General features: G+C 42.3%; 3 protein-coding genes across 5 annotated transcripts; 2 read left to right on the forward strand and 1 right to left on the reverse strand.

Moving 5' to 3' along the window:
* Nucleotides 1-214: 214 nt before the first annotated feature.
* On the forward strand, nt 215-7,170 carry stx16 (syntaxin 16). 3 transcript variants are annotated; one of them, XM_076024458.1, is made up of 9 exons: nt 216-655; nt 2,935-2,946; nt 3,080-3,187; nt 3,367-3,507; nt 3,992-4,154; nt 4,499-4,587; nt 5,006-5,149; nt 5,250-5,330; nt 5,968-7,170. In XM_076024458.1, exons 1-9 carry the CDS (start codon nt 575-577, stop codon nt 6,067-6,069), a joined length of 921 nt encoding a protein of 306 aa, XP_075880573.1. In that variant the 5' UTR covers nt 216-574; the 3' UTR covers nt 6,070-7,170. The 3 variants fall into 3 exon arrangements, with proteins under 3 accessions (XP_075880572.1, XP_075880573.1, XP_075880574.1); XM_076024457.1 differs by lacking the exon at nt 2,935-2,946 and having other exon boundaries at nt 215-700; XM_076024459.1 differs by lacking the exon at nt 2,935-2,946 and having other exon boundaries at nt 217-655.
* Nucleotides 7,171-7,993: 823 nt separating this feature from the next.
* On the forward strand, nt 7,994-10,848 carry LOC142887117 (EEF1A lysine methyltransferase 3-like). Its single transcript, XM_076024460.1, has 3 exons — nt 7,994-8,267; nt 8,906-9,017; nt 9,794-10,848. Exons 1-3 carry the CDS (start codon nt 8,106-8,108, stop codon nt 10,189-10,191), a joined length of 672 nt encoding a protein of 223 aa, XP_075880575.1. The 5' UTR covers nt 7,994-8,105; the 3' UTR covers nt 10,192-10,848.
* Nucleotides 10,849-19,401: 8,553 nt separating this feature from the next.
* Nucleotides 19,402-22,123, reverse strand: cnpy2 (canopy FGF signaling regulator 2). Its single transcript, XM_076024462.1, has 6 exons — nt 21,983-22,123; nt 21,618-21,732; nt 21,387-21,502; nt 20,538-20,735; nt 20,289-20,385; nt 19,402-20,163 (listed from the first exon to the last, which is right to left on the reverse strand). The coding sequence occupies exons 2-6, from the start codon at nt 21,718-21,720 to the stop codon at nt 20,120-20,122; spliced, it is 558 nt and encodes a 185-aa protein (XP_075880577.1). The 5' UTR covers nt 21,721-21,732; nt 21,983-22,123; the 3' UTR covers nt 19,402-20,119.
* Nucleotides 22,124-22,539: the final 416 nt, after the last annotated feature.

Consider the following 22,539-nt stretch of genomic DNA (forward strand, 5'->3'; position numbering starts at 1 on the left):
TTATTGGTAAATTACCGTGGGTTGAAATATAAAGGAAAACTTGGAGCCTTGTTCCGTGTTATTTTTCTTTCCGCTTCATTCCTCTCCATTTCTTTTTCGCCCCTCTTGTAAACCTTTGACGGCTCAGCAGCACCACAGTTCCTGTACCGAGGCATAGAGGGCGCAATGAGCTCGAGTTTAACGACAGGATCGTAGAACAAGACGTTTTCCGCCACGCAGGTGTTTACGTTTTCGTACTTCCGTAGCTGCCTTAATGGAATAACGTTTTAAGTCAGTCGTTTTTAAACCAACGTTTATTTAACTGACGATCATGTCTTATTTAGATCATACTTACAAGAGACGCTAACAGATGAATAATACCGTGGTGGTTTGATGCCCACTGACGGCGCTGTATCGCGAGTTTTTCCTCATCGTCCATTGCATCAAGCTAAGAGCTAGCGGTGCATTAGCAGCGGCTCAGCGACACTGGGCACACTTGAGTGAAACGTCGCCCGTTTCTCATTTTTGCCAGTGTTAACTCTGATTATTTGGAAAAAATAATAATAACTATTGTAATAAATAAAACAAGGCAGTCATGGCCACTAGGCGTCTGACCGATGCCTTCTTGTTAATGCGGAACAATGCAATCCAAAACCGGCAGATATTGGCTGAGCAAGTGAGTACATTCGACCCCCGTCCGAGTACACGTAGCAATGCTGCGGTGAGTGGTCTGCATCGTTTTGACTTTTTTTACTGTGTGTGTTTGCATATAGCCAGTCTCAGTCGTGGTAGCTAGATATAACTCTGTCTTTTGGTAGTGGTTAACGTTTACTCTTGACTGTGTCTATGTGTGTGTGGTTCTAGTCTGTTGATTGATAGATTCTCGATGGGGTGATGAGAGTGGAACTTAAGGGGCGTCTTCTCTGATAGAGATTCTGTAAATAAGCATTTTGTATTTGCATCATTGCTAAGATTTGGATGCGTGTCACTTGCGTCAGAATATATCAGGGTCGTTCTTTTAACACGCGTGATGTGTAGATGGGACACAGTGACGTAAATCTGCATGTTATACTGGTAAAACCTGTCAAATCCAGGCGTTCCAGTCGCCGTTGGAGTTGCAGTTTTAAGAACATTCAGCATTTGTCATCTTTTTTTTTCTTCTTCTTCTTCTTTTTTTTTTTACGGACTGCTTCACCACATTTCAAAATCTTGCAATTATATACTTGCACAATCAAGTTGGATTGCAGCGTGCAAGGTTAAAAGATGTGTGCTTGGGCCCAAATGTGTGTGTGTGCGTACATACATACATACATACATACATACATACATACATACATACATACATACATATCTGGAGTTCATGGCGCATCTTGAAGTCGCCTGTCAGTTGGTAGGAAGACGAGTAGTGATAGTGTTCAATGTTGACATGGCAATGTGGCTGCAAATATATAAAACATGTTTAAAAGGCAGTCCTGATGTCTGCGCTCAGGCTCCATCACACACACACACACACACACACACACACACACACACACACACACACACACACACTCATCCATCTTGCACACTGGCACTCAGGCTCCATCTGATGTGTAAACTCTCACACACACTCATTTGTGAGTGTGCAGGATGGATGTGATCAGGATTGAGTCCATCGGAGGGGCCGTGCTTGAGAATTTCAGGCAATTATAATAATAATTATATAATAACAGTTAATAGCAAAATAAATTAACCTTGTTGTTTTTTGAACGTCATACGTTCGAAACTCTTAAGCTTCAGATTGTTCTTTATTCATACAGTCAGCGGGTTGGTGCGCCTCTGTTTTGGCTGCGTCGTGCCCTGGCATGTTTAGCTTTATCCCAGTGGGAATCAGCAGGTTGAGAGATTCTGCTAGTTATGCTGTGACCTGGTACTCCAGAGCTGGGAACATCCTGTGGAAAAAGTGATTCATGCTCAGAGTCGACTTTCTATCTTCAGCCTCCAGACTGCATGCGATCTGACTGGTGTTCATTGTAAAAACCGTTGTCAGCCTTTCATTTCATGACTCAGTCACTCACTCGCATTTTCACTGGCGCCTCGCCTTCCATCACCTTATTGTGTCCACAGTTATTGAAGTAGAATTTAAAGTGTTTAGTAGTAGTTGCATCTGAAAAATGTCTAATGTGTTGTTGTGTGATTTCATCGTCTCTTTTCTTTCTTGTCCATGTATTAGATGATGTCCACATATCCTGTTGATTTAAATCTCTCTGTTCTCTATAGCATTGATCAGACTTTAACTTTTTTTTTTTTTTTTCCACTTATTCGAAATCGATACAAGAATTATGAGCTTCTTTTTTTTTTTACTGTCTTAAACATAACTTCCCTAAACAAGTAATGCACAAGATTTTTAAGGGTTCGGGGAAATGAACTCATAAGCACTGCAAAATGAAATGAGCGTGATGAAAAGTTAAATCACTCCTCCAAGTTTTGCTGCATCATATCTCAGCAGGAGGTTAAAGGACGTTTTTCTCATTTTATTGGCAAGATGAGAAAGTGAGACGTGATTTAAGTTTGGCTTTGGAAACACACAGTAACTATTGTGCAGGCTTGTCGGGAGTGTTTTCTACCTCCTCTCAGCTCCTCTTTATGAACTGAATCATTTCACTGTTGTTTTGTGTAGCCAGGTAATATACACATTGCCTTGCACATGTTTCATTTGATTCAGCATCCACACACCCGTGCTACAGTAAAGAAAGTCAGTGTCGGTGTGGATTGTGTAAATTTGCCTAAATTTAAGCCACGCGTCGTCCTCCCTTGCCATGAATTCAAATCACTGTGTGTCAGTCTAGAAGGATTCTGAAAGGCTTCACTGTTGCCTGCTGGTTTTCTGGGCTGACTATTTGCTGCATCTTTCCTTCCTCCTCGTTCTTCCTCTCTTTCGGATGGGACCGCTCGGCTCTCTGCCAATGACATTAGGAGCTTGATGAGGTACCGTTGACCCTTCTGTTTTTTGTGGTAGAATTACTTTAGGATTTCATGGACGCCACCATCTGTGCAAGCCATCAAAATGCTCGTTCAGCAAACTGTGTTTGTGTGTTTTGTTTCCCCCCCCACCCCCAAGTTGGTTGACGATCGAATGGCCCTGGTGTCAGGCATCAGCCTGGATCCTGAAGCTGCCATTGGTGTCACAAAGAAGCTCCCCCCCAAATGGATAGAAGGGATTGATGAGGTAATATAAAAGCCTAAAACTAGAATGGATACACTACATTGCATAGCAGTGCAACAGCGTAGTTTCCCAATTGGGGATAAATAAAGTACATCTATCTATTATTATCTTGGAACCCTTTGTATTCTCACCTAACACTTTTACTTTTTACACCCCCCCGTCCCCTCCGCCCTCCTTTCCAGATCCAGTATGAGATCACGCGGGTTCGGCAGAAGATCAAGGATCTGGCCTTGCTCCACGACAAGCACATGAATCGTCCCACCCTCGACGACAGCAGCGAGGAAGAGCATGCAATAGAAATCACCACGCAGGAAATCACACAGGTGCACTTTCCCAGTGGGCGTAGTGACACAGCTGATCTCTTGTAGTTGCAGGTACAAAAAAGGAAGAAAAGAAAAGATGCTCAAATATTATCGGAAGATAAAACAAACCCGCGCACCGCCTTGTGCATCTTATAATGTCAAATATTTTTACATTTTTACAAAGTTGCAATGAAATACTTATATGTCAGGATGTAGATAGCTGTAAATGATCCTATTTTTGATAAAGATGTAAATATTTTTTCCTTTCTTACGCCTACAAATATTTTATTTGTATTTTTTTATTTTCTTATTTCTTTTTAACCAATATAGTTTTCCATCTTTTTTACACGATGCCGTTGCTGTAATTGTGCAAATTTCTCCAATGTGGGATTAATAAAGGCATTCTATTCTATTCTATTCTATTCTATTCTATTCTACACGTCCACATTCAAACGTTCAAGCGTTGCACTTGCTCTTCTAACCGGTACCACTGTGCACCCTGCAGATGTTCCACCGGTGCCAGCGGGCCGTGACCAGTCTGCAGAGCCGCTGCGGCCACTGCACTGAGCAGGAGGAGAGGCTGCTGAGGAACGTGGTGTCGTCGCTGGCGCAGAGCCTGCAGGACCTCTCCATCAACTTCAGACACGCGCAGTCCAGCTACCTGAAACGTAAGTAGCAGAAATTTCTTTCTTTGTATGAATGAATGGAAGTTTATTTTCAAACGTGTAGAAAAGCAAATGAACAAATTTAAATTGGTAACAAAATGAAAAGAACAAATGAAAACACTTCAATCAGTCTGCAAGAGCAAATAGAAAATAATATGAACATGACATGTCTGAAAAGGAGGAGCAGGAAGAAGCATTTGCGTATTTAATCCAACCCCTTGGCCACTTGGTGATCATCGTTTATGTCAGGCATGGACAAACTACGGCCTGGGGGCCATATGCGGCCCATTAAGCTTTTTAATCCGGCCCGCCGAACTTGAAGAAATGACTTGTTGTTTTCATTCCAGGTATGAAGAATCGCGAGGAGAGGTCAAAGCATTTTTTCGACTCTGGACCCTTAATGGAAGAGGATGAAGAGTTGGCCATATATGACAAGGTTCTGTCCATTTAAAGAACCTATTATGTCTCCCATATAAATCTCTGAAGAAATTTGCTCAGTTTTTGCTCAGATACAGAAACGGCAAAACATCACACAAAGTAAAGGAATGTATGAAAGCGCATTGCTGCCACACTGGAAAAAAAAAAAAATAGTGCTCAGTATCACAGTATGTGAAACTTTCATCTTATAACGTGGTAATTACCAAACTACTATCATGTTATTTCATGAACGTTTTGTATCATTTTGTGATAATTTTCATGTTCTAACGTTATGTTCGCACTATTTCCTCAGACTTTCACACTTAAACATGAAACTATTAGTGGCTGTTAGTGCCTGTGGAGTGTTGAGCGGGCAGCAACCCTGCTGTGATCAGTCACCATCCTTTGCTCAGCTTTCATCCTTCCATGTGTTTCAGGGATTCACAGATGACCAGATGATGCTGGTGGAGCAGAACACCGTCATGGTGGAGGAGAGGGAAAGGGAGATCCGGCAGATAGTGCAGTCCATCTCCGACCTAAACGAGATTTTTCGAGATTTGGCCGGGATGGTGGTGGAGCAGGTATCAAAGAGGGCCCTCGTGCGCTCACGTGCAAATAAACTGATTTATTTCCAACTGACTCGTAGAAGGTCAAGCCTCGGTGGTGTTCCTCTCGCTCCAGGGCACCGTCCTCGACAGAATCGACTTCAATGTGGAGCAAGCTTGCGTCAAGACGGAGGACGGTTTGCAGCAATTACAAAAGGTAAAAAGAAGAAGCGATCACGGCCGCGTTGCTATTAATAAAGACAGACCGCGTGTTTCAGTTGCTGTTTTTAGCTTTTCTTAGATTCTAACTCCTGCCTGGCTCGTTGGGGGAGGACTGGAGGAAGTGTCAGTGGAAACTGTTCAGTGAATCAGAGATTTTGGCATATTTAGTGTCTAAGTAGAGCCAAAGGGCTCACCTGGTCGTTTTTTTTTGTTGGGGGCTTTTGTGCATGCGTGCAATGTGCTGCACATTCCTCAGTCACACATTGATTTCCGAATGTGTCTGTGTCCATCAAGCTGTCTGAACAATAATACATTCAAAAACAGATGCGATGCAATGCAAGGGTGCTTTTATTTCTAGCAGTATTGTATCATCATCGAACTCTGCTAAACTAGAGGTGCGGTTTAAACGTGTTGTCCACCGATACATAGCATACTGGCTAATTTGGAAATCAGGTCCTATGTCCAAAAATCTGAACCACCCCATTAAGGGACGCTAACATTGAAAACAGTGCAGTGTCAATGTGTTCTGAAGTGCAATAAATGATTTGACTTACGATGTTTACCTCAATTCGTCTATTGAAAGCAATGTGAATGCATTCAGGATTCAACTCTCTTCCTTTGTTCTTTTGCAGGCGGAGCAGTACCAGAAGAAAAACAGAAAGATGCTGGTCATTTTGATCCTTTTTGTCATAATCGTAGTCCTTATTATTATTCTATTTGGAACAAAGTTTTAATTTTTGCGTCCGTCTAGCTTTTTGTTCTGTGTCTGGTTGTTTGACGTGCATCAGTTTTTTGGACTTTGGACTCTGCCCGAGCTCTACTGAAAAACACAAAGACTGCCTTTAACCCTCGCAAGGAAACAAAGACAAAACGGTCTCTTTAGAGGTGCACTTTTGGCTGTCGTAGTGAATGAAACCATGGTCAGTCTGGTTGAGCCAGGACTGCTCGGTGGAAGAAGTGATGTGCACCCAAGTCACCATGACTGTGTTTGTGACATATTGAACTAAGATATGTAGAAAAATGTGTCTTAATGCGAGAGAGAAAGAAAAAAAAAAAACACGTTGCTGTGAAAAGAAAAAAAAACAACCTACTATACTGGCGATAGTAAAGCAGCAGACTGTCCTCTGCTTTTACGGGAAGCATGAAACCTAGTGTGCTTTGTAACACGGCATCGTCTCTGTTCCACATCGTATCAAACATCTTGTCTGTAGGGAGGATGTTGCTGTGAGTTTTGCAAAGGGGAAGAACCCATTTACTACAGTTCATTCATTTCCATCCATCTATGTCCCCGTCTTCAGTATATTAATTTATTCAAACGTCATGAAAATTAGTGAAATATTGTATTAGGACAGATATAATTATTAGCATAGTAATTCATCATCAAACATTCCTTTTTTTTTTTTTTTTTTTTTCAAAATTAAATTCTATTGCTCCAATTTAAATCCAAGTGACACTCGCTGCACTTTTAGATTTAGTGCACACTAATCAAACACTCAGTCGTTCAGTTCGTCACGGTCCATTCATAAAGTGCTACCTTTTTTATAAAGTTCTGCAGTTTGCACAAGTTGAGTTCTAAAGGAGAGGGTTGGTCGCATATGGGATGTAAAACTACTGCCGTCTGTATGATGGAAAGAAGAATTATTTATTTTTTAACGATCATGGCGTCTGAAAGTGTTTCGGTCAGAATCGGAGTGTGAAGTTTGTCGTGTAAACACCACCAGTTACTGTGCTCTTCTGTAAAACTAACAAAACAACAACAACAAAAAAAAGCTGTGATGTTAGCGAAAACAAGCGAAAACATGGCAGCATTACAATCTATATTTTTCTTTAACAAACACATTGCATTGTATTAGATGGATGTGTTGGACATTCCTTACATGTTGTTTGTGCTCTGGAAAAGACTGACAGAGAAGATTAAAAAACAAAAAAACAAAAGAAAGCTTTAACATATCTTTATCAGACTGCACACTTTTTTTTTGATCTTGTTGACATCATCTTTCTGTCATTTATGTAAAGGTGTGTGTGTGTGTGCGTGTGTGCGTGTGTGCGTGTGAAATATGATTATGTCCTAGTGGTACTCAGCATTTGTTTTGTCCCCCCCACCCAGAAGCAACATCATGAGCAAGGAAAGAAGATTGTTTTCCAATAAAGCTGAAAAACACTTGGGTCTTTATCTGTGTGTTTTGATACAGCATTCCTTCGATTGTACAATAAGTACAATAAGCATTACTTTTGACTAGTATGACTCGTTTTCATTTGCGTAATCACATTAGTTTGATTAAAATCTTTGTCGTTTAAAACGAAAGTTGAATGAATGAACGAATTGACCTTACTTCTTAATTTTAATTATTATTTTACTATCTATACACTTTTTATGAACTGATTGCCGATTATGCAGCTGGTAGTTTATAACCTTCGGGATAAAAAAAAAAAAAGAAAAACTAAAAAAAAAAAAAAAATCTATCTATTTATCGGAAAGTGTATCTTTTTTTGATAGTTTAGCGGGGGAGAAAGTTAAGGTAGGAGTTTGTGTTATTCCTCCAGTCCCACGCTGGCCGTGGTGGCGGTAATGCACCAGGCGCTAGACGGCCCCCGATAGTTGGGAAAGAAAGAAGAAGATGCCCCTCGTGCACTTGTGCGCATGTGCAGTCGGTCTACAAGCGGCCGTGAGGCATGTGGGTGTGTTGTAAATGTACACCGGAGGCTCCAGCTGGCAGGCATACATTGACCAGAGTCTTCCACTAGTTAGTGTTGGAAACTCTAATCAGCCATGAGCGTCACGCAGGAAGAAGACGACCCCTTCCCCGTCGACGTCTCTCTGTTCACCGACACGTTTTGTCAAGAGACCGTGTACCGTCTGGTCGGCCAGGAGTTGAAGATCCGACAGGTGTTCGGGGCCAACCTGGGGGTGGCGGCCCCGGTGTGGGACGCTGTAAGACTCAACTCGTGTTCTCCTCGAACCACAAGCATGCTGTGCGTGTGTGTGTGTGTGTGTGTGTGTGTGTGTGTGTGTGTGTGTGTGTGTGTGTGTGTGTGCGCGCGCGTGTGTGTGCGCGTGTGTGTGTGCGTGTGTGTCAATATTAATACAGGCAAGGGGTGTTCACTGTTCTGTTTGCATTTTGAACTATGTGTTGTGTGATATATTTTTAATTTTTAAAAATGTCTTAAAAATACATGAATACTACTGCTCTTAACAGAAAGGGGACATGTGCAAAGTATGTCTGTGTGTGCACGACTATACGGTGTAGACTACAGAGGTGGGGAAAAGTTTTTGGACAACGTTAAAATGTTAAATTCTGGTAGTTCTTGCACTCTGGATGCGTTGCAAAGGGACGTCGTCGTCGTCTTGCTGGAACGTCCCGTTGTGAGCTGAACGGAACAGTGCAGCATGTGGGCCAATGCTGGTGACTGCACTGAAAATAAACTGCACTTGGAGTCGTGCAATACCACCACAAATGCATGAAAGCCTGTTGTTCCACCTCTGTATCTTTTGCTGAAGTCGGTTCTTGGGAAGTATAGAAATAGAAATTTGGATTCCGTGTACTCGTGGTGCTGTGTGTCTCCATCCAGGCCTTATTCTTGTGCCACTACTTGGGGGAACAGTCGGTGGAGCTGTCGGGGAAACGCGTCATCGAGCTGGGAGCAGGCACCGGGGTGGTGGGAATTCTGGCAGCGCGCCTTGGTGGGTTCCAGCTTCATTACCTGACAAGTAGTGTTGCACACAGTCAAATTTATGTCAACCAACCGCACTGTGTAACTTATCTGTCTGTGCCATGTCATGAACCTTGGGGACCACAAAATGAACAGTAGTGTCAGTAATGTTGTCAGCAGCTTATTGACCACTCGGCCTGGCCGACAATAAGATACCTAAAGTTTACACAAACATTTGAATATATATAAAGTATGACTTCTCTAAATGGACTGTATTACTATTATTATTATTATTATTATTATTATTATTATTATTATTATTATTATAAAGCACGATATGTCCTTTTTTATTATAATTATAATAATAGTAATAATGATGATGATCATCATCATCAGTATGATAATTATAAAAACAGGAGTTTGGTCACCCTATTATTCTACACGCAGTTTTTCACTTACGTGACGTAAGCATGGCAACCAGTCTGTGACAAATGGCCCCTCCGACCACCCAAGTGCCTTCCCCGAAGACACGATGACATACTGGGATGGAGCGGGATTTGGATTGCGTTCGACAACCCGCTCTACCTGAGCTACAGTCGCCCTAAGTTTAGTTTCTTTAGTTGCTGTCTCCCTTTCAGTTAGCTAAACAATTACCGTGCCAAGTTAATTTCTTATTAATGAATACTGATTAATTTCCCAATATGCATTTCATTTTTTTTTTTTTTATTATTATTTGAACAGGTTGTTAGGTCGAAGTTGTGTTTACAAACAACAGTGAATTGAGGTTTCATTTTTCCACGTGTTTAGGAGCAGTTGTGACCCTCACGGACCTGCCCTCAGTTCTCCCACAACTTGCGGACAATGTGTCTGCTAACATACCGTCCGTCGGCTGGCCAACTGCTCATCCCACCATCCTCCCTCTGGCCTGGGGCCAGGACCACCAGAACTTCCCCTCTGAGTGGGATCTGGTGCTTTGTGCAGACATCATATACCTGCCAGAGACTTACCCGCTGCTGCTGCAGTCACTCACTCATTTGTGCAAAAGCGGAGCTCTGGTGTATCTCTCGTCCAAGATGAGGAAAGAGCACAAGACTCATGATTTCTTCGAGGAATTTCTACAAAGCAGATTTCATGTGGAGCTCGTGAACTGCGATCACGGTCAGAACATTCACATCTACAAAGCCTCACTGAGGAAAGACCTGTGATGGAAATATATTTATTTATTCGTTTGTATAATTTAACTGAAAGCAGTTAAATGGAGTCGTTATCTGTCCTATATCGAGGTTCTTTTTGTTTTGTGGTATGAGATGGATATTATTTTTTTGATACTTAAATACTTCAGTCCATACTGTATATTGTACACGTTTGTGTGATTGCAGTTCTTGTTGACTTGTGAGTATCGCCCATCCTGTTACAAATGTGGGTGTGCTTGTTATGCTACACATTTCAATTTTATTGAACATTTGCAATGACTGATTGCCATTTGTTAATAAATTGTGTCAAACTCCGGTTTTGTAAATGACGCTGTGAAATTGTTCAACCGGTGAAAACATCTGTTACAAGGAGGAGCATTTTTTATTTGTTTGATTGTTTATTTGTTTGATTGTTTGTCCATTTTAAGTAGTATTAACCATTATATTCTGCCTTACCAAACTGCCTTACCGAACTGCCATCCAAACTGTCCCTAAACAATACAGACTGACTATAGCCTTGGTTCTGTTAGGACCGTCACAGGAGTTGTTTTCAGGAAACAGCCTAGAATTTTTGAAGTGCAGTTCTCCTGAAGGATAAAACTTCAGTTTTCTTTGGTAACTTTTGTGCAACAAAAAATGATTTTTACAAAATAAAATATGTTGGAGTTTCTTCCTCTTTTCTTCTCAGTTTCTTCCTCTATTCATTTTATCAAGACAAATGAGAAAATATACTTTTTAACGTCATGCTTGGGGATAAAGGCTTGACTTAAAGATCTAAGCTACATTGTCTCTACATTAAGGAAAAAGAATGATCAAAGCCTGGAGGCCTGATACATCAGTCAGCATTATATGGTGCTTGTCGTAATGAACAGTTTGGTGTGAGCCATTATTCACTTTTTTTCCTTCATTAATTTGTAAGATGTCCACATCTATTCTATTTGGGATGAACTGGAATGATTGTGAAGATGCACAATTTCAGCAAGAACAAATCACTGTTCAGCCACATCACACTTAAATTGCAGCCTTGGACTTGTATTGCAAGCAGCTTTACCAAATTTCTAACTGAGCAAAAAATAATGGACAGTTAATTGTAACAGTGTTCATCTGATGCCAGTCTGTTTGGTCAACACCCGCAGAGTGCCCTCACACAGCTAACTGTTTGTATGAACTTCATCCCCTCTCTCCTGCTCTTTGCTGATGTACTGACTTTCCGTTCAGCAAAGGAAAGCCTGTTTGTCACGCTGGAGAGTTTCAAAGAAAGGGAAGCAACCCATCCACTGCCTGACTCTGCCCCGTCACAATTCAGCCAACAAAACAACAGATCGCTATCTCCATGCAGCGTCTGCTCCCAATCTGCAGAGCCCCGCCTACACGTGTGCCATGTACAGTGTTGCTCATTCATCTTGTTGTTATTCATGGTTTTTGTCATTTTATTATTATTACAGCAAATTTCACGTTCAAAATTAGGAATAAGTACAGCCAATTATTTGAACTATATTATATTACAACAATTATTGAAACTATGATTTTATATATATATATATATGGTGGGGCAAAAAAAGTATTTGGCAGCCACCGATCTGGCAAGGTGTCCCACTTAAAAAGATGAGAGTTTGTAATGTTCATCATAGGTACACTTCAACTGTGAGAGACAGAACGTCAAAAAAAAATTCCAGGAAATCACATTGTATAATTTGTAAAGAATTTATTTGAATGATGGTGCAGAATAATGTGTAATCTAACCCTAGTTGGCAATGACAGAGGTTAAACGTTTCCTGTAGGTCTTCACCAGGTTTGCACACAGTGTGGCTGGTATCTTGGCCCATTCTTCCTTGCAGATCTTCTCAAGAGCCGTGATGTTTTGGGGCTGTCGCTGGGCAACACAGACTTTCAACTCCCTCCATAGATTCTTTATTGGATTGAGGTCCGAAGACTGGCTAGGCCACTCCAGAACCTTGAAATGCCACTCCTTCATTGCCCAGTCGGTGTGTTTGGGATCATTGTCACGCTGGAAGATCCAGCCACGTTTAGAAGGAGGTGTTTGCCCAAAATCTCACGATACATGGGCCCATTTATCCTTTCCTGAATACGGATGAGTCGTCCTGTCCCCTTTGCAGAAGCAGCACAAAAGCATAATGTTTCCACCCCCCATGCTTCACAGTGGGTATGGTGTTCTTGGGATGCAACTCAGCTTTCTTCTCCCTCCAAACACAGCAAGTGGCGTTTATACCAAAGAGTTCCATTTTGGTCTCATCTGACCATATGACATTCTCCCAATCCTCCCCTGAATCATCCAGATGGTCTCTGGCAAACTTTAGACATGCAAATGTGCTGTCTTAAGCAGGGGGACCTTTCAAGCACTGCAGGATTTTAATCCATGACAACGCAGTGTGTTACGAATAGTAACTTTTGTTGCTGTGGTCCCAGCTCTCTTCAGGTCATTGACCAGTTCCCCCCCGTGTAGTTCTGGGCTGTTTCCTCACCGTTCTCAAGATCATTTGTACCCCACGAGGTGAGATCTTGCATGGAACCCCAGGTCGAGAGAGATTGAGAGTGATCTTATATTTATAATAATTGCTCCAACAGTGTATCTCTTCTCACCAAGCCGCTTGCCTGTTGTAGATTGGCTCATCCCGGTCTTGTGCAGGTGTACAATCTTGTCCCTTGTGTCCTTAAGACAGCTCTTTGGTCTTGGCCATGGTGGAGAGGTTGCAGTCTGACTGTTTTGAGGGTGTGGACAGGTGTCTTTATACAGATGACGAGTTCAAACAGGTGCCATTAACACAGGTAACAGGTGGAGGATAGAAGAGCTTCTTAAAGAAGAAGTAACGAAGAAGTAACAGGTCAGTGAAGGCCAGAATTCTTGCTTGTTTGTAGGTGCTAAATACTTGTCTTCTGCACCATTATACAAATAAATTCTTTGAAAATCATACAATGTGATTTCCTGATTATTTTTTTTTACATTCTGTCTCACACAGTTAAAGTGTAACTGTGATGAACATTACAGACCTCTCTCATCTTTTTAAGTGGGACAACTTGCTGAATCTGTGTCTGACAAAACATTTTTGCCCCACGGTGTGTGTGTATATATATATCTATATAGATAGATATATATATACATAGTATATTTTTGTCCCAACAACTTGTGAAAACCTGATTAAAATAATCCACATTGATATTTGCTATGGATAGGTTGACTGAATCAGTAGGGGATGGGCTTGGGTGTGTGCATGAGTGTGTCTGTCTGTCTGGCTGCAAAATGGGAGGGGAACTGAAAACTGCTGCATTGTGAAAACAAGTTGTCCCGTTTGAACACCATTAGAGCTCGTATTACTCGTGAGTGGCAAGCAACAGAATCTGCGAGCACTGTTACAAGGTATGTCATATATTTACATAAATTTCTCTATTGATGCAAAGAAATTAGAACTCCTTGCTATATTTCCATTTTTTCTTCAATTTGGTAAATTAGTTCTGGTATTTATTCTTCACATATTTATCTACTACCACCACTTATGCTTTTGGTGTATTTGATCTCTCTATATATACATGTACTGTATATATTAACTTGTTACTTTTAAAGTTCAAAGTTTTGTCATTTAAAAACAAACTCAGTTATAATATGTTCCTTTTTTTCTTTCCAGGATTCTGACCTGTGTATCAGATCAAAAAATGGAATACTGGTCTGGCAGTCAAGGACAATCTCCTCTTTACTCCACATTTGATACGCTACCAGGGAGAAACTATTCACAAAAGTGAGTTCAGCATGAAATTTCAAAAGGCAGGTGCTGTGGGTGACTGTTTTTTTTGCATGTTTCTTACTTGTTTGACAAAAAAACAGACAATGATCTAACACGTGTCCTTAGGCTATGTAATTGTTAATCTAATGATGAAAAAAACAGTTAGCATACAACAGTTACAGTCGTAAGTGATTCCTTTTTTCAGTATAGCACAACACTAAGATTTGCTGCATATCAGCTTAGGTCAGATAGGTATCGTCACTTGATACTGATGGAAGTTTACTGGTCAAAATTTTATTCTCACGTTTCCCACCATTTTGCGGACAGCTACAGTGACAGACATCAGGCAACCCAATATCCATTGTACTACAGTGAGCAGCAGGATCAATGCAGGGAGTCTAGTTACTGGACTCTACCAGGATCAAGAACAGTCGGGTCACTGCAGACTTACGCAAACTGGACTGATCAAAATCTGGCTGGCCATTCCTCATCTCACTTCCCTTTTATTCTGGACACCCAATCTCAGCATCAGCACCCCGTGGGGCAGTATCAGCTGCATGAAGCGAGAGACAGAGAGTGGACAGCGGCCCAACGAGCATCCAGGGAATACGACAGAGGATTTCTGAGGGAGGGGTGGCAGAGGAGGTGGGAGTCCTGCAGTCCCGTCCGCTACAACAACAGGGATGCGCCTTCTAAAAGGAATGACAGCAGCTACCGAGAACTGGAAGCCTGGGCAACACGATACAGCCATTCGCTTCCCAGAAGAAGACGTATCGAAGCAGAGATGAGGGGTGCTTCTCAAGGTTTTGTAGACAGCAACAGGGCCATGGAGAGGGACTACCGCAGTGGGACGGATCCTCGGTTAGCAGCGCTTCAACAAGTCATACATTCAAATGCAAATGTCAAAGAAACTGGGCTTTGGACTAAAGCTGGAAGACAGCAAGGTTCCATCCATCATCCATCCCAAACCCTTGCCGCTGATACTGGCCACATGTTACATCTGAAAGATCAGAGCAGTTCCCAAAGAAGGGTGTTCTCCCAACCCCCTGGATACGTCGCTCCACCGCCCTACGGCAGCCCCCAAAAGAGTTTGCCAATGTTGCAGCGTGACATAAGTGGGGAGAAGGACGTTAGACAACAGAGCTACGGGCCACGTAATACAGCCAAAAAGCAAGATGCATCAGAAAACCACGGAAAGGAAGAAAAAGAGAACTTGACAAAATCGGATGGCGAACAACATAGCTTCCCAAAGATTGAAGGACTGAAGTACCTGAGAAAGGAAACAGAAACTTTACAAGAGAGCACTACTGTTAGTGGGCAGGAGCCAAACATACAGTTTGAGGGTATGTTGTCTCTGCAGCTTCCCCAACTGCTGTACTCAACCTCGAACCAATCTGAGGAGCTGTCTCCAAAAGTCATAGAGGGAAGAAAATTTCGACTCAACAAAAAGAAGGGTGGATTGACCATATTCTGTTTGGTGTCCCGAATAGCAGATACTTCAGAGAACCTTTCCTCACCCACTTATAATTTGCAAACAACATCTAAGAGCACTGAAAAAGACAGTGCTACTGTGCAGAGCAGTGGCCTTGATCAGACACACAAACTTGCTGATGAAGTAGACTTCATAGTACCCGCACTCAGAGAGCAGTCTGGAGCCTCAACTGGGATAAGTACCATGACCCAACAGGGGACAGCAGGAGAGTGTTTTGTAAGTGAACTGCTAGAAGATTATGCATCAAACAAAGCAGACACCCATGTTGTCCCCAAAGAGCAAGAAAACGATGCTGATTGTACAATGGAGAGACAAGTTACCCATTCAGAGCAGTCTTCATCAGTCAAGTATCCTTTATGGAAAGAGCCCAGTTTCCTCATCAAGTCTGAAAAAGAGGCCTCATCTACACACCCGACAGGGGAAAATGAGGAAGGAGAGACAGATATTTTGCACTGTGAAGCGGTTTCTACAGAAGTTGCTTCAAATGACACCAAAGGAGAGACACTTGAAATCGAAAAAATCTCTGAATTTGAAGATTGGAAGCGTACACCAGTTGTTGACACGAGCTGCGTTGTTGTGAAAATGGAGCTCATCTCATCCCCGAAGAAAGAGCATGTACACTATTTCGACTCCATAGCACAGTCTGAACACAGTCCACTAGACATCCACGATCCAACGACTCTCTCTGCTGAGTATGTCCAATCAAACAGCCAATTGAATCAGGATCTCACAAAAGACCAAAGTGCAGAAACAGAAGGCGTACACAGTGCTGAATGGCCTGAATCGGAACTAAAGTTGGATCCGAAACAGAAACAGACGCTGGAGGATGAAAATGGAATCTCTATACCCTGCATATCCTCATTTTCTGTTCCTGAAAAGGAAAGCTTAGAGGGGCGAGCCCAAAGAATCCTCGGAATTCCTGTGGATGACTGTTTCACGGAGCAACAACCTGACGACGACACTCTGCCACCTGTGAAAGACGAGACGGTTGAACCACTTCAAGCGCATGATATTGCCAGTGGTGACACAGAGAAGGAAATCCTAACAGAAGCTATGGTGGAGGAAGAGTCACAAGTACAGTTAGATGATGCACAGACTAAGGATGCTGTGCATTTTGTAGAAAGTGAACATGACCTCAAAGAGGCTGAAGATGAAAGTGCTGAGGTTTTAGCAAGATTTCAAGAGCAACTGTCCGCAGTGCATGAACAGAACAACAATGAACTGCAATGTGATATCAGCATGGACTTATTACCTGAAACTTCAGAGGATCCTAGTTTTGAAACAGAAAGAAACATTCCTCCTCTTGACAACAAAGCTACTGCTGTGCAGCTCTCTCAAGGGCCCAGTTCATCCACCATGTCTTCCTCTTTGCTTTTACCCTCCCTTGATGCTGAATCTCCTGGTGGTGATATTTCTCCCTCAAAATTTGGCTCAGAAAAAGGACTTGATCCTGGGCTAATGGCCCTTAACACACCACAGAACCCCACTCTTGATCATTTACCACCCTCAGAGGCTGCATCACAGCAACTGGCACTTCCTCCTCTTACCACTGGAACACTTCAAGCAGACCTCCAGGATTCGTCCGCATCTGCACACACCAATCATTCTCCAGAAGACCCTTCCCTTATCCAATCCCATCTTGATTTACTTAATGAAAATACAGAGGCGTCCACAATCAAAGACCAGGCTGAAAAAGAACAGAGCTTACATATGAGTAACAGTGAGATAAGTGATGCCCACAATGGTTTTGCCAAAGATGAGACAGAGGAAGCAGCGTCACAGCAGCATTTTGACAAATTTGTCAATGGTCGTTGCAGGAAAGAGATTGATGTTGCTACTGAGGAGAGAGCCAAAGAAAACGATGAAAGTCAAAGAGATGAAATGACTGAAGAGATGCTTGAAATGTCTCAAGAAAACTCCACAGAGGTCAACATTTTGCATCCACAACACAAGTGTGTCAACGAACAACAATGCTTTTGTGTGGAGGAAGGATCTTCGAATGATGAAGAGGTCGAGGAGAATTCAGCAGAGCAAACAGAGACATCTCACACAGAGAAGCAAGTTCTTCCTCAACTACAAACCTTGCCGCAGTCATCTGACAGTCATGTGAGCAAAGGCCAACAAACTCAGAAAGTCAAGAGTGCTGCAGGTACCGTGGAACAGTTTGCTTCTCAAGAAGAAACTGAATCAGAGGTCAACATGTTGCATGAACAGCATACTAACAACCAAGAAAACGAAGCTTGTGCAGTAGAAACATGTATAACTGAAGATCACCCAAAGAATGGAGCAAGCAAAGACTCTTCAACTCAGCTCGAAGAGCCAATACCCAAAGAAAATGCAGCTGACTCCCAAAGTCATGAAAAGCTGGAAGATTTGCACATTGAACTTGAACCCATTTCCATCCCAACCCCAAGCCTGCCCTCAGACACAGATGTGCTCTTATCTGAATTTCTCTCACTAGACACGGACACAAAGACAACTTCGAGGGAGACTGCGGATGGTGCTGGTCCTCCTGCCGTTATCACAGAAAGTGTCCCTTGCCAGCACTTGGCGTACACTGAAGAAACCCTCAAGTTCCCATCCTCACTCTCTTCAGATTCGTCACCCAGCGTTCTTCCTCTGCCATCGGTGGAATGTGAAGATGTCGACTCTGAGTCTATAAACTGTCTGCTAGGGGAACAGTCCCAGTACCCCAAATCTCTGTGGGATGCAGTCAGTCGGATCAGGAAACACACGGCACCCGACTCGGAGAATGAGGAGGAGGAAGTGAGTGAGCCATGGGACCCAGAGAGTGCAGGGGAGGACGCGACATGTTCAGCATCAGCACAGGACATGCACTTTAGGTGGAGAGGTGTGGTAGAAGAGCAGGAAGGTCGGACACAAGAAGAGGGTGCGGACAGTGAGGAGTTGGGAGACGTGCAGCACTTCCTCTGTGACGCAGGGCTACTGGAATATGGGGCAGAAGATACAGTGTCCTGCAGCAGCAGCAGCAGCAGCAGCAGCCGGGGCTCTGAGGACACGGTGGTCATAGAAGCAGACGAGGAGGTGGTTGAGGACACGCCCTCTAATTGTTCGTCTGCAATTGCGACGCATGAGGAGGACACAAAGGAAGAACGGTGCTGCCCCAGTGAGGTGAAAGATGAGAATACAGCAGACGCGGAGGGCGAGTGCACTGATCGGAGCCATGAATCGGAGTAAGCAGAGCAGCTGAGATCTCAGCAAGGCTGAAAAATACGTCAATGAAGCAAGTGGCTGTTGTTTTGTCAAGTAATGGGATGACTGAAAGTGAGATTCAAGACACAAAAAGATAACTAGAACTAGAATGACAATAATAATGGTGGTTATATCAGTTTTAAAATCTAAACAGCTGTAGTGTGTACAATTTTAATTGATAGCGGGGCTGACAGTGTGACTCTCCTCATGATGCATTGCTTAATCTTAAATTGAAGCGAGAATATTTTTTATCAAAAATATTATTCTTCAAAGGTTCTTATGACAGCTTAGGAACGTCACATTAGGAATTGATGACGAATGATGTTTGTGGAACAAATCTCACAAAGCAGATCAGTGAATTATCTGTAGTTTGTGTTGAGTAGTGTTTGGCTTTTAACCCTGACATTACCAAAGTGGAGGAGGAACTCGTATTTGGATATCTGGGATGACTTTCAAGACACTGTTCTGTATTGTAAACAAATAAAATGCTTCATAAAATGCTATTGCTTTAGCATCTGTGATTGAGCTGGGATATCATTGAGGCTGTGCTGTGGAATAATTTGGCACACAAATGCTGGGAAAACTTAAAAATTTATATCAAAGGGAATCAGCATTAGATTGTGTACATTGGACAAAGTCTGTTCCACACCTTGTGAAAAAAAAAAAAAAAACAACCGAGAAAGTTTGTGACTGTTGTAAACAGGCAAGAAGGAATTTCAACAATCTAAATGGACGTGAACATCAGATAAAGGCATGACATTTAGTCTAAAGGATAACTTGATTGTTTCAATGTATCTCCACCATTGTTGAATGACTGTTTAGAACATGTTCAATTTATCTTGGTAAATATCTTGGTACAAGGGCCCCAAAAACTTATTTTTAAAGACAATCCAGCACCAAACAAGCAACATTTCTTTTTTTCACATTAAGAGGAACCAATCAAAAACAGATATGCATCTGGAAAGTCAGTCAGTGTAATGCAAAATTAATATCAACCGTTATTACATAATGAGCCTTAAATTATAGTCTTTACATCTGTGGTCTAATCAAATGTTTGAGTACTCACATTATTTATTCCTGTGATCTGGACAGTTTATTAAACATCAATTATAATTCAAAACTTTCCATTTGGACTCATTCTTGAACGAAACAAGTTGATCTTATTGTGAATGAACATGATGAACAATTATACTATTATGACTGTTGACAAAAACATGAAAGAACACAAATCATGTTTTAATTTTCAGTTTTTTTCCAGAGATGTTTAAGATAAAACAAGAATCTTCAAGCTTTGATGATAAACGTGGAGTAAACACAGTGAACAGAGACGTTGGTCTGATGTTGGAATCGTCACAGATCACAGGAATAACACGTTGCGTTTCTTTTTAGAAAAAATATTTTACTTAATGATTTGAATACATCTTTATCAAAACTATGATGTGGTGGCAGCTGAATACATCACAGCACCCACGGCTTCAATTCATATCGTAAGACGGTATCAAAGTTCATCATGTGACATTTTCAGAGCGTGGTCACAGAGGTCTGGAGAGCAAACGAGAGAAAACAAACAGTTACACTGATGATAAGCACTTTGATGCTTTGCTTGTATTAGACTGGCAGGCACAATATCAGACTGAACTGCAGCGAACGGCGGGCTGAAAACCTACCTGTCCTCTTGCTGCAGAGTTTGTCTTTGACATTCTCTGTCTCGTGAGCAAAGAATTCAATGATTTCATCTTCATGATGCTCAACAATCGTTTCACACTGGCGGGCGAAAAGTACAAAGAAATGCTGACAGACGCCAAGACTCACAAAAATGTCAATTAAAAATAAATCATTTAGCCACAAATGCAAAGCAAAAACTTGTCTTTTTTTCCCCTCATGTCAGTGCAAGAAGCATAATAAAATGTACTTACTGCAAATTTTAAACTGGCTGTAACTCTCGAGTCCAGCGCTGCTTCTGACAGGTCCATGGCCTCACCATTTCGAGATTTGACTCTGATATAGGACTTCCTGTTTGTGGAGGGGTCTGTTTTCTCACCATAGTCCTCCATCCTTTCACACACCTCCTCCATCAGCTCCAAGAGGTTTCCTTCAGAACGGGCCAGAGGAATCTGGTGAAATTAAATTGTATTTAGTAAATCAGTTTGGATAAAAAAGATTTAGCTCAGAGCCTATTGCAGTTTCTTTTACTCCTAAATAGTCTGCTATGACACTGTATGCTGCAAATTGTGTCCAAATAGCTGATCAACCTCAAATATTAAGCTTTGGCTCCCAGCAAAATTTAACTTGAGCTAAAAGGGTCAGGAGCTGTATGGCATACAGCATGTGTATGCTGTGTATTGGCATGTGTATGGTATTCAGTTGTACGTATGAAATACATACAACTGAAATGTATGTATTTCAATTTAATTCCGTACTTTTATCATTTTTTATATTATAGTTTAAAATATCAAGGTGCTGTGAATGTGAACTGTGAATGTGAATTTCTCCAGGAGATCAATAAAGTATCTATCTAACTATCTATCTACATACAAAACCCAGTATTTATGCTGGAGGCTGGAAACAGAGGGTTAAATATGCTGTTTACTCAAGAAGTATAATTTTTTCCCCGTTACAATTAGTATGGAGATGCTCGGCTAAAGCCCTGCACGAAAAAAATAAAGATGAGTGGGACAAGGGAAAAAAAAAAAAAAAACTGACATCAGGAAACCGCGCATGGATGCACAGTGGTCTCCTTCACACTGGTTCGGTGTGCTGCTCACCTCCCGGATGGACTGGCTGCCGTCCGGGTTGATCCTGAACGATCCCGCCTGGATGGTTTTCTTAGGGTCAACCTGGGAGATGGCCCACTCCATCTCGTCCACCACAGCCCTGCACGCTGCGTGGCAACCACACGACGACAAGCAGTCAGTCAGCGGCGGTCACTTTTTTTTTTTTTTTTTTTTTTTTTAACACTGTTGGAGCAGGAAAAGGGGTCGAGACGAGACAACAACCTCCACATCTCATGTCCTGTCCCGGCCTCGCCACCACGGTGACGCCAAGAAGGAGACACAGAGTCAGGCACGACGCGAGCAGAGGAGCCGCTGCTGCTCTCATCTTGAGGGTTCCCTGGTGGGAAGGACACACACACACACACACACACACACACACACACACACACACACACACACACACACACACACACACACAGGCTCTCAGCTTCCAGCGCATCAAACAAGCGGTAACGTCAACTAGCATTAACTAGCTTTAGCGCTACTCCCACCAACGACTGTTGTGTGTGTGTGTTCAATGTCCAGAAGCTAACGTGCTGCGATACAACAACACAATGTTCGTCCGACTAACTTTTCATTCAACTTACTCGTTTCTGGCACTGATTCCAGGTACCGCCGCTACACTTTTACACGCTGGTCCATCGCATTCGGTGAAATGTGGTGACGTAGCACCTCCTTCATCGTACACATAAGACGGAGAGACGCTTTTACAGAGCGCCCCACAGTGTCCGGGAGGATCAGCCTCGCCGCCGTCGTGTGGGTTTGGGGGTATTTTCATGAGAATTTGTCAAAAGAGGCGCCCTAAAATACACGAATGACCAAGTTATTGTTGTAGCAAAAGAAATTCGATATTTAGAGAAATTCATTTGAAATTCATGTGAACCCCCACCCCTTCTCCCACACATATCAACAGGAAGGTTACAATTAACAAAACAACCAAATATAAATAATTACATATTCTTATATTCTTTGGCAAACTCACTTCAGCAGGTTAGTACAACACACTTTACAACATATGCAATTTGTGTTAAAGAAGCTGGTTTGTGAGAAGCTGCTCCTCAGACACCAAAGTCAAAATCCCATTTATCCTCTTATCAGGCTCGGTGATGTGGCCAGCAGAAACATGGCAGTAAACCAGAATCCA

The sequence above is a fragment of the Nelusetta ayraudi genome, unplaced genomic scaffold (genome assembly GCF_046127955.1).
Source record: "Nelusetta ayraudi isolate G7.1 ecotype Tasmania unplaced genomic scaffold, CSIRO-AGI_Nayr_v1 ptg000017l, whole genome shotgun sequence".
NCBI lineage: Eukaryota > Metazoa > Chordata > Actinopteri > Tetraodontiformes > Monacanthidae > Nelusetta > Nelusetta ayraudi.